This window comes from Salvelinus fontinalis, unplaced genomic scaffold (assembly GCF_029448725.1).
Source record: "Salvelinus fontinalis isolate EN_2023a unplaced genomic scaffold, ASM2944872v1 scaffold_0790, whole genome shotgun sequence".
Lineage (NCBI taxonomy): Eukaryota > Metazoa > Chordata > Actinopteri > Salmoniformes > Salmonidae > Salvelinus > Salvelinus fontinalis.
Genome location: NW_026600999.1, coordinates 55,557 through 68,610, shown reverse-complemented (window position 1 = coordinate 68,610; position 13,054 = coordinate 55,557). Strand labels below are relative to the sequence as shown.

General features: G+C 42.5%; 1 protein-coding gene and 1 non-coding gene across 4 annotated transcripts; one reads left to right on the top strand and one right to left on the bottom strand.

The window, feature by feature from the left end:
* The first annotated feature begins 1,072 nt into the window (after positions 1 to 1,072).
* Positions 1,073 to 8,074, top strand: LOC129847346 (small VCP/p97-interacting protein-like). 3 transcript variants are annotated; one of them, XM_055915114.1, is made up of 5 exons: positions 1,073 to 1,571; positions 1,795 to 1,858; positions 2,226 to 2,276; positions 5,329 to 5,516; positions 5,873 to 8,074. In XM_055915114.1, the coding sequence occupies exons 2-5, from the start codon at positions 1,796 to 1,798 to the stop codon at positions 5,880 to 5,882; spliced, it is 312 nt and encodes a 103-aa protein (XP_055771089.1). In that variant the 5' UTR covers positions 1,073 to 1,571; position 1,795; the 3' UTR covers positions 5,883 to 8,074. The 3 variants fall into 3 exon arrangements, with proteins under 3 accessions (XP_055771089.1, XP_055771090.1, XP_055771091.1); XM_055915115.1 differs by lacking the exon at positions 5,873 to 8,074 and adding an exon at positions 3,614 to 3,678 and having other exon boundaries at positions 1,073 to 1,858; positions 5,329 to 5,417; XM_055915116.1 differs by having other exon boundaries at positions 1,074 to 1,858; positions 5,329 to 5,454.
* A 2,465-nt stretch (positions 8,075 to 10,539) lies between these two features.
* LOC129847349 (U2 spliceosomal RNA) lies at positions 10,540 to 10,730 on the bottom strand. The gene has a single exon (XR_008758406.1). It is a non-coding gene; the product is annotated as a U2 spliceosomal RNA (small nuclear RNA).
* Between the last annotated feature and the right edge of the window lie 2,324 nt (positions 10,731 to 13,054).

The following is a 13,054-nucleotide window of genomic DNA, read 5'->3' as shown; positions in this document are numbered from 1 at the left end:
CACTAGAGTCCCTAGTCCAGTCTACTCCCTAGAGTCCCTAGTCCAGCCTACTCACTAGTCCAGCCTACTCACTAGAGTCCCTAGTCCAGTCTACTCACTAGAGTCCCTCGTCCAGTCTACTCACTAGTCCCTAGTCCAGTCTACTCACTAGTCCCTAGTCCAGTCTACTCACTAGTCCCTCGTCCAGTCTACTCACTAGTCCCTAGTCCAGTCTACTCACTAGAGTCCCTAGTCCAGTCTACTCCCTAGAATCCCTAGTCCAGCCTACTCACTAGAGTCCCTAGTCCAGCCTACTCACTAGAGTCCCTAGTCCAGTCTACTCCCTAGAATCCCTAGTCCAGCCTACTCACTAGAGTCCCTAGTCCAGCCTACTCACTAGAGTCCCTAGTCCAGTCTACTCACTAGAGTCCCTAGTCCAGTCTACTCACTAGAGTCCCTAGTCGAGTCTACTCACTAGAGTCCCTCGTCCAGTCTACTCACTAGAGTCCCTCGTCCAGTCTACTCACTAGAGTCCCTAGTCCAGTCTACTCACTAGAGTCCCTCGTCCAGTCTACTCACTAGAGTCCCTAGTCCAGTCTACTCACTAGAGTCCCTAGAATACAAATCAGTTTAAACAAAATGCTAGGTCATAGGAAATGTTGCTGGACTTTTACTGTGGTCAAACAGCTTAAAATGGGGTGCCTGGAAACTATACGGTACAAATATAGCACTTTACAGGAAAAACGATTCATACGGAATAACACAAGAGTGATGCTGGCCTTTCTCCACCCACTCAATTGATCACAATGCAAATCACTGTATATGTAATACATATTGGCAACACTCCGTATTATTCAGAACACCATGGAATGACTCCATATATACATTCTACAGACACCCCTGAGTATTTCCTATAATACTTTTACTGTGGCACCCAGAATATGTGTTGCTCTATAGGCAAATAGGTATTCCATTTGCGTTGATTTGCATTGGGAACATTTATTTGACCTTAGAACATATATATATATATTTTTACAAATGTAATGCAAATGCAACTTAAATATGAACAAATATGAATCATTGTTAATGTTTAGACAATAGTTGTTCATATATCATGAATAAATACAAGTTTTTCACACTTTATATAATATTACGTGGGGGACTTTTATTTTGAAAGTTTCTTAAATTCCGCAACACGGAAGTACTTTTATTTTTTTTGTGTTGCTGACAAGCTGGTGACTCCTAGTTACAGGGCGGCAGCTTCGAGCGCACATGGCAGACTACAAAAGGGTTGTGTTTCAGCTCGCAAAGCGGTTCACAAATATATTCAGAACACACTATGCAGCCGGTCTGTATACCTCAGTGTTGTGTGCAGCCTGTCCGAGTGGTGAGATGCCTTTGGATATACGGCGTAAAAAACAACATTAATTTATTGGGTTAGGCTGAAAGGCTGTAAAGTTGAGCATCCCACTGCTACTGTTCTAGATGACTGTTGGGAATATACAAGTAGACAAGGCAGTGGTTTTGGTTGGACAGTTGGAAAAACTTGCTGATGAGAGTGGTTGGAGGTTGGCCCTTCCGTGGTGATTAAGGTCTGTTCCTCCATGGTTATAGTTAGTTAGCTCGTAGATTTAGCAAAAGCAGAGTGGGTAGCCACTTTGTCGACGTGCACAAGAGTAACTAACTAGGCACTTTTGCTAACCTTGCCTGGTGGGTTCTTCTAGATATAACGAACTAACGTTAACTAGCTCAATCTAGTCAAGTAGCCAACAAACATTCAACACTGAAACTAAAAAGTTGATTTCCTTGCTCAAGTATGGAGATGTGCTTACCGTGCCTTGGTGGACCTGGAAACGACTTGTCCACCACACCAGATCGAGTAAGTAACTTGTTACAGTAGCTAGGTTCATTATTAGCTTGGTTGATGCCGGTAACTAGCGAGCTACACTTTATATATATTGCCAGCTGTGTATGTATACACACACACACACACACACACAATTGTCTGTTTCAGGTCAACATCGTAAACAAATTGTACATATATTTGGATTCCAAAATGAAACAATGTAACATAAAACAGCGTAACCAATAAACACCAAAACAATAAGAATTATACGTTCCCATTCAGATTTCTGCTCTTCATTTCTCATTACTTTAATATTTTTTCTCCTCATTAATTTCATTTAACATTATACTTTTTTAATTTAAATTTTCCTCCCACTCAACATGTTCTGCTTCCTTCCCAGGAGACAAGGAGACGTGAGCTGGCAGAGGCCGCTGAGAAGAGACAGAAAGAGGTATGACTGTTTTGGACAAGTTGTTATGACAACCATATACGGTAGGTTTACACTGGTACAGCAAAGGGCTGGTTTCCCGGACACAGATTAAGCCTAGTCCAGGATTGAAAAGCATTTTCCATGGAGATTCACTGTTAAATTATTCTTTTTTTTTTTTCAGTCCAGGACTAGGATTAATTTGTGTCCAGGAAACCAGCCCTATATAGCCCACACATGGTGGTCCTGTGTGGCTCAGTTGGATTAGGGTGTGGTGAGGTTGTGGGGTCAGTTCCCGCAGGGATCCTGTACACCACTGTACCATGAGTCATTTAGCTGGGATGAGGGTCTTCTAAGTGGCGTACTGTAGACAACCACTGAACAGTCAGTAGAGCTGGGCGATACGGACACAAATCCATATTGTGATAAATTGCCTGAATTTATGCGATAAAGTTTATAACATTTAATGTCCACCATTTGTACAAAAAAAATGTTATCCTTTAAACTACTACTAGTTGTATGGTTGTAGCCATCTATTGTTCCATGAACAATCAGTCACATTAGAAAACATTTAATTTCAAAACACATTTCTCTAGTTATAGGCTACTTATCGTAATGAACGATATCTGCCAAAATGCCTGTGATAAGTGATCGGTATGGTTTATTTGTCCCAACTCTACCAGTTCATCTCAGCAGCCAACCACTCTCCCAGTCTTGTTATTCGTATAGAAGAGCTTCCTGAGACAGAGTGAAGTCTGCTGGGAGAAGAGAGAAGGCATCTCATTACCTATCCCTTTTACCACTATCGTGTTAACTGACCGAAAACCCCTACTGCGCTGGCTCCAATCCCTTCCCAGTACGGTTCCAGCAGCTACATATGTAGGATCTTAATGTGATCACCCTGTTGCAGGAGAACTTGCAGTATATTTGAGATTTAAAAAGTCTTCTGAAGTTTGTAATTTCCACTGTGATATTTCAAACTCGATTTTTCCCTTACGAAAAATGTATCAACTCCTACAACAAAAAAAAATCAATTTAATTATAATACACATAATAATTCACTTATCCTGTTGCTGCGTGCTAATGTTCAGGCTGTAGCAAACTGGCTCAAATGAAGATCCTACATCTGTACGGTAGATGTGCCGTGTAACCAGGTCAGCACACTGCAGCTCGGCTTGATTTCCGTTCCGTAGTGTGAAAAGGTTAGCCGACTATAACGAGCCTTGAACCAAGAAATCCAATCTAGAAATTCAATCTATGGTGTTTTGTACCCTTTGTTGCAAGGCTACTAAAGTCTCTTCAATCATAATGTTTAGTAGCTCCTCATAAGACTGGTGGGTATTTTTTTTACTGTTATACAGAAATTCTTCAGTCAAAGCCAATTGTATCCAACCCATAAAACATGTGGTCCTACTAAAGCATCGAGGTGAGTATGAAGACCGTGTTCTTAGCTCCATGTTTTGACTCGGCTGGTATTTCCTCCCACCACCCACACGACCCACCTCTCACTTCTGGTGCTGCACACTTTGTCATTCTGTCTTAACTTTATTTTAAACGTTCCTTACCCTAGTTCCAGATCTGTTTGTGCTGTCCAATGGTTATTGTCACTCCGTTGACCACAGGAGTTGGCAAGATGGCACAAACAGATCTGGAACCAGGCTATATGCTTTCCCCGACACAACACTATATACTGGAACTTAATGCCTCTAACAGATCTGGGACCAGGCTATATGCTTTCCCCGACACAACAACACTATATACTGGAACTTAATGCCTCTAACAGATCTGGAACCAGGCTATATGCTTTCCCCGACACAACACTATATACTGGAACTTAATGCCTCTAACAGATCTGGGACCAGGCCTCTTGCCACATTGGAGGGCATATAATCCAGCATGTGTCAAACAGCTGGCAACTGGGTTCCCACTAGATAGCACAGCCACAAAGTCAAAATTGGCTAAATGGTAAAATTCATGATTTTTTTGTTGTTGTCTTAATTTAAGGCATAAGGCTAGCAGTGTGGTTATGGTTAGGTTTAACATAATATTTTAAGAAGATCAATTGTAGAAATACGTGGTGTTTATGACTTTGTGGCTGTGGTAACTAGTGACGACCTGGCAACGGCTATCTGTCTGCATGAACTGTACTGAATGTCTCTCAGGAAGTCTGACAACTGGCTTCCCTGCCCAATGGCGAGCACTATCCTCTTTCAGGAAGTCTGATAACTGGCTTCCCTGCCCAATGGCGAGCACTATCCTCTTTCAGGAAGTCTGACAACTGGCTGCCCTGCCCAATGGGGAGCACTATCCTCTTTCAGGAAGTCTGATAACTGGCTGCCCTGCCCAATGGCGAGCACTATCCTCTCTCTGGAAGCTGTTTAACCGTACAAATAGAATTACGTTCAACATAATATTTCTAGTCAGATCATGACATGCACATGTAGGCCTGTATTCTAGTAAAACTCTTGTCTGTAAATTCTCTCAATTATGCGAGACCCATTTCTGAAAAGATCGATGAAGTGAACTGAAGACGATGAATTAACTCGTTTCAACTGAACACATGATAAGAGACGTTAGACTTGTAACAGTGTAGTCAACACTATGGGCCCTTGTCTAAAGTAGTGCACTATATAGGGAATAGGGTTCTATAGGGCCCTGCTCTAAAGTAGTGCACTATATAGGGAATAGGGTTCTATAGGGCCCTGGTCTAAAGTAGTGCACTATATAGGGAATAGGGTTCTATAGGGCCCTGGTCCAAAGTAGTGCACTATATAGGGAATATGGTTCTATAGGGCCCTGGTCTAAAGTAGTGCACTATATATAGGGTTCTATAGGGCCCTGGTCTAAAGTAGTGCACTATATAGGGAATAGGGTTCTATAGGGCTCTGGTCTAAAGTAGTGCACTATATAGGGAATATGGTTCTATAGGGCCCTGGTCTAAAGTAGTGCACTATATAGGGAATAGGGTTCTATAGGATCCTGGTCTAAAGTAGTGCACTATATAGGGAATAGGGTTCCAGTGGGGACAGAGCCGTGTGTCTGTAGCTGCCATTCTGACCTCTCCATCTCCTCTTAGACAACCTACAGGGGTGTCAAAAACCCCCAAGCAGTTGAGAGAAATAAAAAGAATAAGGAGATGGAGAAACAAGAGATGAGACCGTCTCCGCCTGGAGGAGGAGGAGGAGGAGGAGGAGGGATGAAGGTTAGTCCTCATATTTTCAACACAGATTATGTCATGTCACAGTCTGCCTGCAACTTCAGGAGGTAAGTCTCTTAACGAATCAGCACACCTTTGAGAAAGGCAAGACGGCCTAACCTTGTATTCTTTGCTGGCTTATATACATTCCTTTTTAAATAATGAATGAATCATATAGGTCATTTGTTTTGAGCTAGAATAGTTAAAGGATGTAGGCCAAAACATAAAGGCGTTTTAATGTCTCCGACTACATGAATGACTGAATCTGCTTTATTTATGCCACGTCCCACTTGTTGTTCGAATGTTTCCTGTTTCTCTCAACAGGTCATTTATTTGTCTACGAGTATGCTTTTCCCCTTTTTGAGGAGATGCGTGAGCTGTGTCTATTCCATCCTTTAATACCATGTTTTCTTCTGTTTTGTAGTGGCAGGTAGGCTAAAGATAGACATGGAGAGATCCTGGAAGTCTCAATGTAGACTGAGGTTCAGCTAACAACATGAAGATGGTACCAGTTGACTTAAAGGCTTTTTTTTTTTGAATATCAGCCCTTATACTAGATTTTTTATTTTTAAATGCAAGCTTTTTTTTAGAGGCGATTGTGTGTCTGCATCTCTCAACTTCGTAGGATAGTTTGCCGGGCTTCGACGCTGGTAAAATAAATAAATAAAAGATTCTGCTGCCCAATGTTGGCCGTGTGAATCACAGGACATGCCTCCCTTAATGCCAAGATATACAAGAGAATATGCAAGCCAGCCAATGGAGCTTTGGGACAGGGTGGCGTAGCTATGAATAGAATATAAACACTCGGAGGAAATATGCTCTCACACTACATCGATAAACTGTACCAGGCGTCTTGCAGTGAACTCTCTCTCTGTGTTCTCTTTGTCCTCTCGCCTTTCTTTCTCTCAGCCATTTCCACTTTGCCAGCTTTAACACCATGGCGCTTACTTCTTTTGCAATTGTTTCAGACATTTTGAACTTTGAGGAATATTCTTGTGATCTATTTACTGTATAGTATATTTTCCTTCTAAAATTATTTTATGCAACAAAGTCCTTTTTACTGTTCAAAATAGGCCTAGATGATTCAAATGTCATTTTCTATTGTAGATCAGTGTGAAAAGAACTACGTTTCCCATAGCTACCGATGAACCACATGTGAACGTTTTAGAGTTCCCGCACCAGCACTATTCAGTTGACTTTTCTATTGTAGATCAGTGTGAAAAGAACTACGTTTCCCATAGCTACTGATGAATGTTTTAGAGTTCACGCACCAGTACTATTCAGTTGACTTTTCTATTGTAGATCAGTGTGAAAAGAACTACGTTTCCCATAGCTACTGATGAATGTTTTAGAGTTCACGCACCAGCACTATTCAGTTGACTTCACTTTAGTGTTTGATTTTCATATGTCTGTGCAATATAAGTTATTTGCTACACGTTGTATTGGTTTGTAATGTATGAAGAAAATGCTATATTTTAAATGAGGTAAGAGGTTTGAGTCGTGAAAGCCTGATGAAAGTGTTTTTTTATGCATGAATATTTCTTCTTTTTTTCCTCTCATTTCAACCTGTTCAGTAATATTGTTGTCATGACAATGTTCCAGGAATTATTTTATCCAAACATACACCGGTGTCACAATGTTCTTTCTTGGGTATGCAGTCTGTTGTCAGGATGGTAATAGGACTACCGTTATTCACCAGGTTTCAGTCCATTTCAGTTCAGGAAGTACACTGAAATTACAATTATCTGCAATGCTTTTCAATGAGGAATTTTTTTGGGGGATTTACTTTCTGAATTGAAATGGAATTGACCCCAACCCTGTCATCCACTGGGGCGTACCTGTCCACGATGATAACTGCAGATCTGTCATCCACTGGGGCGTACCTGTCCACGATGATAACTCTGCAGATCTGTCACCCACTGGGGCGTACCTGTCCACGATGATAACTCTGCAGATCTGTCATCCACTGGGGCGTACCTGTCCACGATGATAACTCTGCAGATCTGTCATCCACTGGGGCGTACCTGTCCACGATGATAACTCTGCAGATCTGTCATCCACTGGGGCGTACCTGTCCACGATGATAACTCTGCAGATCTGTCATCCACTGGGGCGTACCTGTCCACGAAGATAACTCTGCAGATCTGTCATCCACTGGGGCGTACCTGTCCACGATGATAACTCTGCAGATCTGTCATCCACTGGGGCGTACCTGTCCACGATGATAACTGCAGATCTGTCATCCACTGGGGCGTACCTGTCCACGGTGATAACTCTGCAGATCTGTCATCCACTGGGGCGTACCTGTCCACGATGATAACTCTGCAGATCTGTCATCCACTGGGGCGTACCTGTCCACGATGATAACTCTGCAGATCTGTCATCCACTGGGGCGTACCTGTCCACGATGATAACTCTGCAGATCTCAGAAGGAAATGGGAAGAGAGCCTGAACCAGCAGGTGTTATTGTGCACTTGGAAGTATTGCATTTATACCTGCCTTGCTTTTTATACTTGAGGTTTCTTCTTCCTATACCCACCTAGTGCTTCAAAGGCTCTTGCCACTTTGAGGTGCATGAAGTCACGCCAATGTCATTTTGTTGAAATAAAGTTGTCAGATGACTGTTGTTTTTGACCTGGGGCAATTGTGCACCGCCTTATGGGACTCCCGATCACGGCCGGTTGTGATACAGCCCAGGATCGAACCAGGGTCTGTAGTGATGCCTCTAGCACTGAGGTGCAGTGCCTTAGACCGCTGAGCATAACAATGTGTTTATAAATAATGTAAAATAATAAACAATTTGTCACATACACTGGAAAGGTGCAGTTTACAGGGTCAGCCATAGTACAGCACTCCTGGAGCAAATTAGGGTTATAAGTGTCTTGCGCAAGGGCACATTAACAGATTATTCACCTTGTCGGCTCGGGTATTCAAACCGTCAACCTTTCGGTTACTGGCCCAACACTAACCACTAGGCTACCTGCCACCCTTTATGATGGACACACAAATCAAATCAGAGTTAATTGGTCACGTACACAGATATATATATATAAAAAAAGATGCTTTTATCTTGCTCCAACAGTGCAGTAATACACATATAAACCAAAAAGTAATAGAAAGATATTAAGAAATATCAGAACGAGCAATGTCATAGTCCGGAATATACAGTGTGTGTACACTACTTGTCAAAAGTTTTAGAACACCTACTCATTCAATGGTTTTTCTTTATTTCTACTATTTCTACTGGCCTCTTTCTAGAGCTCCGACTTCCCGATTCATCTCGAAAGCACCATAATAGCTCAGAAATGAGCGAAATGACAGGCTACTTTGACACTGACAAACTGAGATGAATGAAAACCACCTCTTCTTGAGTCCATCAATAGCCAACGCCTAGTTGTGTGGAGACTATAGGAAATTATAGTCCTAAAAATGCTTTCCAGTTTCACTGATTCACCCAAAGATGTGCGGCTCACTCACTGGTGATGGCCTATGCGCGCGTCCCCGACTGTAGACTATGCCTTGTATTGTACACTCCAATAGGCTATTTATCCTCTGTGGCAAACGTTTAGGCGTTCTCATGGTGTAGTAGGCTATTCTGAATTATTAAATGTATTTCTGAACAGACAGCAGTAACTCTATAACTTTGGCACATTTATTTCAATTTCTCATGCGTGCTTCAGCTCCTCCAGAACCCTTCGTATGATTCTATAAGGGGAATGATGAAGTGCGACGCTGGAGAGATGAGAGTTGCAGGCTCATGTCTATCAGAGCAGAGAGAGATTTTAGAAAGGGAATCTCATTCTAGTTTGGTGAGAGATACAGGGGGGGGGGGGGGGGGAGAAAAATTAAGGAGGAGGCAACTCGAATGAACTTTGTTCGTGTTTATTAGAACTTTACATTGTAAAAAGTGACACTTATTTTTCATGCCACGAGAGGTACCAGATCCGGCCAAATAGGGTCCGGAACGAAACAGTCCAAAACGTAGAGGTGCCGGATCTTGTTCCGACAGGATTCGGCTCAAATTAAGCACTTGAACTTGTGTTCCTCCACCTTTCCTTAGCTCTGTTGTGGATTGTGTTTCTGTACGCCAATGGAAAGTCGACAAAACAAAGAGCAAACCAGCCATGTATTGAATACATGGAATTGGATTGGGATGGTACTGATGAATGAATCAGGCACACAATCTGCTCATTTTTGAAATATTTTTTTTGAAATCAGGTATCAAATTTGATTTGTAATATTGGTTGGTGAAATATGCTTAAAATGAGTCATTTCCCATAATTCTGTACCTTTGGATAGTTGCACTTCCAATTTTGATCATCATGATTTTAGTGACTGCAAAGAAAATGTATAGATCTACTGGGATTTTTAAAATACAAAACTAACTTCCTGTTTTGTCCGCTTGGACACAAGAGACAAGTATAGTCGCGTTAATCTTTTTTGTTGTTGCAAGCAGTCGTGTTCTTTTGATGAATGTATTTATGTTTTAAAAAGACAACTACATTTTGAAAATCCATTCCCTGTTTTGCAACAGCTCTGTAGGTCTTATGGACGCTGTTTTGAAACATGACAACCTTGTTCCAAATAAAATAGTAGGTTAAAAACAGTTGTTTCCTGATTGAAATAGTACAAGAGTACACCATGAGGGACTCGTTTCTCTACCAGCAGGTTGCGGGAGGACCACAGTGCGTCCTTCAGACACGTGAGGGTGGGCCAGAGCTTTGTGGAGGCCTTCGGCCCACCCCATAACAGCACGAGCTGGAGCGTTAGGTCTTCCCCTGCTGGCGGACATGAGATCAGGGCCTGTTTTCTTCCACAGGTCCCTGGCTGGTCTCCCAGGGAACATATATTTTCTTATGGAAAAGTTTTATTGTTGCATTTTCTTTCAAAACAGCTCATATATATTTTTGTACATCATATTATACACATAAAAACGGCATTAAAGCATCAAAAACTATTTGAATGTTTTGATTAAATGGGTGACTGAACACTATCTAGTGACATAGACTTGCTTAATTAAAAGCAATATCCATCATGACTATAATAAACGAACCATCCGGTTGGCTTCGTCTGCTTTTTCTTTACAACGGCAGGGGGTGCACCGTTCCTGGAGGTACTGCAATACCAGGTCGATGCGTGGAGTGGACGGAGCAAGCCCCTATTCCATCTCCCTATTCCAAAAATCAATTTAATATATGGTCCCCAGATAGGGGACGTATCAGATATTAAACTGATAAGAACAGATACTACACTTGATCTTAGCCAAAAGGCCGAGAAGCGATACCGCAATGCTTTCGGGAGGAAGGTGCCGTTCTCAGACACGTCAAATCCGGAAACGCTTACAGCAAAATGAGCTCTGTAAACGTTACATCAAATATCAAAGATGATGATGCTGTTAAAAAATGGTGGCATAGATCGGGATTTGATCAACGTCGGGAAAAGACACTTTTCACTGATACAATGTAACACATTGGTAGGATACAAAGTCACGCGTTCATCCGCCCTCCAATCGGAAACTAGACAAATCCTTATTGAGTTAAAACCAGATTTACAGCTAAATTGGAATAATCTATCAAATACGGGTGGGAGAAACAATTTGCAGACAATAATATTGACATAACATTTTATCTTTTATAAAATATCTCAGGAAGCGTTGATGCCACAAGGGAACAAAACAAATTGTCCACTTGGTGGCGCCAGACTTCCACCGACCGTCGCCTTGTACAAGCAGTTCTATGTTGTCAATAAAATACACTTGAATGTTGAACCACTTGACTTCAATACATACATCATCAACGCAAAAATAGCAATACATACATCATCAACGCAAAAATATCCTATGTATTTTTTAATCTGTCTGTAGAGCCTTGTATGATAAGGCCATTGTGAGGAGGCCTTTATATATGGTATACCAGACACTGCTGTCGGGGATGCCATCCAGCACCCTGTCCATCAAACGCTCAAAAGTAGCTGGAGCGTTGCACAGGCCAAAACACAGGACCTTGAACTGCCAGTGTCCCTTGTTAGTGGAGAACACAGTTTTGGCTCTGGCCTCTGGGGAGAGGGGCACCTGCCAGTAGCTACTAAAATGAGCTAACAGTTCAAACTGAGCATGAAAAGCTTCCCAATCCGCCTTACCGGAATACTTCGGGGTCTTAACAGCTAGGGACGCAGCTGGGAACCGGGCGCCGCCATGTTTGTTTACATCCTGAGCCCCAGATTCCTCGTCGACGTCACACCTTCGGTCCGCCCACCAGAATCGGCGCGAAGCAGTCGACAAAGCGCTCATGCCCGCTTCAGCCGCCATCACTCTAATGTCCTCCCTCAAGCGGCCTCTGGGCTCCGACGCCCTGGCGATCTCCTCAGCCAGACCCAGCGACGTCCATTCACACGTACCTCATTGGCCATAATCGTCCCCTACCTCCACCTTCACTTTCGGATTCCCTCGAAGCATTTTCAACCCCGTTCTCACCTACGGTAGCTAGCCACAGAAGTCAGCTAGCTAGCTAGCTGGCTAACTTTTATCGACGTTTTTACTTCTGACACCAATGTAATGACCTGACTAGATCATAAAGGAACAATTATCCAGACAGAGGTTTGAGTTTACGAATTGACGGTTTATTAACCTAACTTTACACAGGCTACTGTTTGGCCGTAGCCCACAAGCCAACCGTGACCTTCTCTTGTGAAGCCCAGACGAAAGAGGGAGAACAAAGGGTGAACCTGGTCTTAACTTCCGATGCTCCACCCCCCTGCCCAACCCCCCTCCACGCCACTCCGCCAATCACCACGATGCCCGGCATCAGAACATTCCAGGCATTCCCGTGATTGGCAGATAGCAGGTTGATTGACATGTCGGACCCGCGAACACTGTGTACTGGTCAGTACAACACAACCACCTACTAGCCTAACACATAACACACAGCTGTCTGTGCGGGTCGCTACAATATGTTAAAAGTACATGTTGTTATTAAAACAATAAAATAACCTAAGAAATAATTAATTTTAAAAATATCCAATCTGTAAAAGCCATTTCAAATGTGCACATATAATTCAAACAAGAGTACTGTATACCTTTTTAAAGACATGTAAAACGGTTTAAAAATCCCATTATTAAAAAAGCGGTCTTCTCTCCTTTGTGGAGGAATGGGGTGAGTCCTTATCAAATTTGCCTCCTCCTGCTCTTCCGAATCAACTCCGCCCCCATTGTGGGGTTTTGCTAAGCTTAGCGTGCTAAAATAACTATAAACTAGAAGGATTTTGCATTAATTAAAGTTTAAGCTAAAGACTCATGTAGGCCTGACATTTGTCTTTGTTCTCAGGAGTAACAGTTCTCATAGCCTAACCATGAGGCCACAGCCTGAAATATGTGTGTATGCAACAATGTACAAGGCCTAATATATGAACAATAATGTGTGTGTGTGTGTGTGTGGCAAGAAGGGCTCTGTTCTGTGTGTCCGAAACTGTGCTAATCTTAGAGAGGCACAGGAGGGGTGTAGAGGGAGGGGGGTGAATCAGGAGACTGCTGACTGTGGTGTACAATAGACAATAACAGATCAACTATACACACGAAGAACATCTGTGAGGTTCTGAGTTATGCACTATA

Coding starts and splice junctions, on each gene's coding strand:
- LOC129847346 (XM_055915114.1), top strand. CDS start 1,796: ATGGAGATGTGCTTACCGTGCCTTGGTGGACCTGGAAACGACTTGTCC. Junction 1,859..2,225: donor TGTCCACCACACCAGATCGA/GTAAGTAACTTG, acceptor CTTCCTTCCCAG/GAGACAAGGAGACGTGAGCT. Junction 2,277..5,328: donor CTGAGAAGAGACAGAAAGAG/GTATGACTGTTT, acceptor ATCTCCTCTTAG/ACAACCTACAGGGGTGTCAA.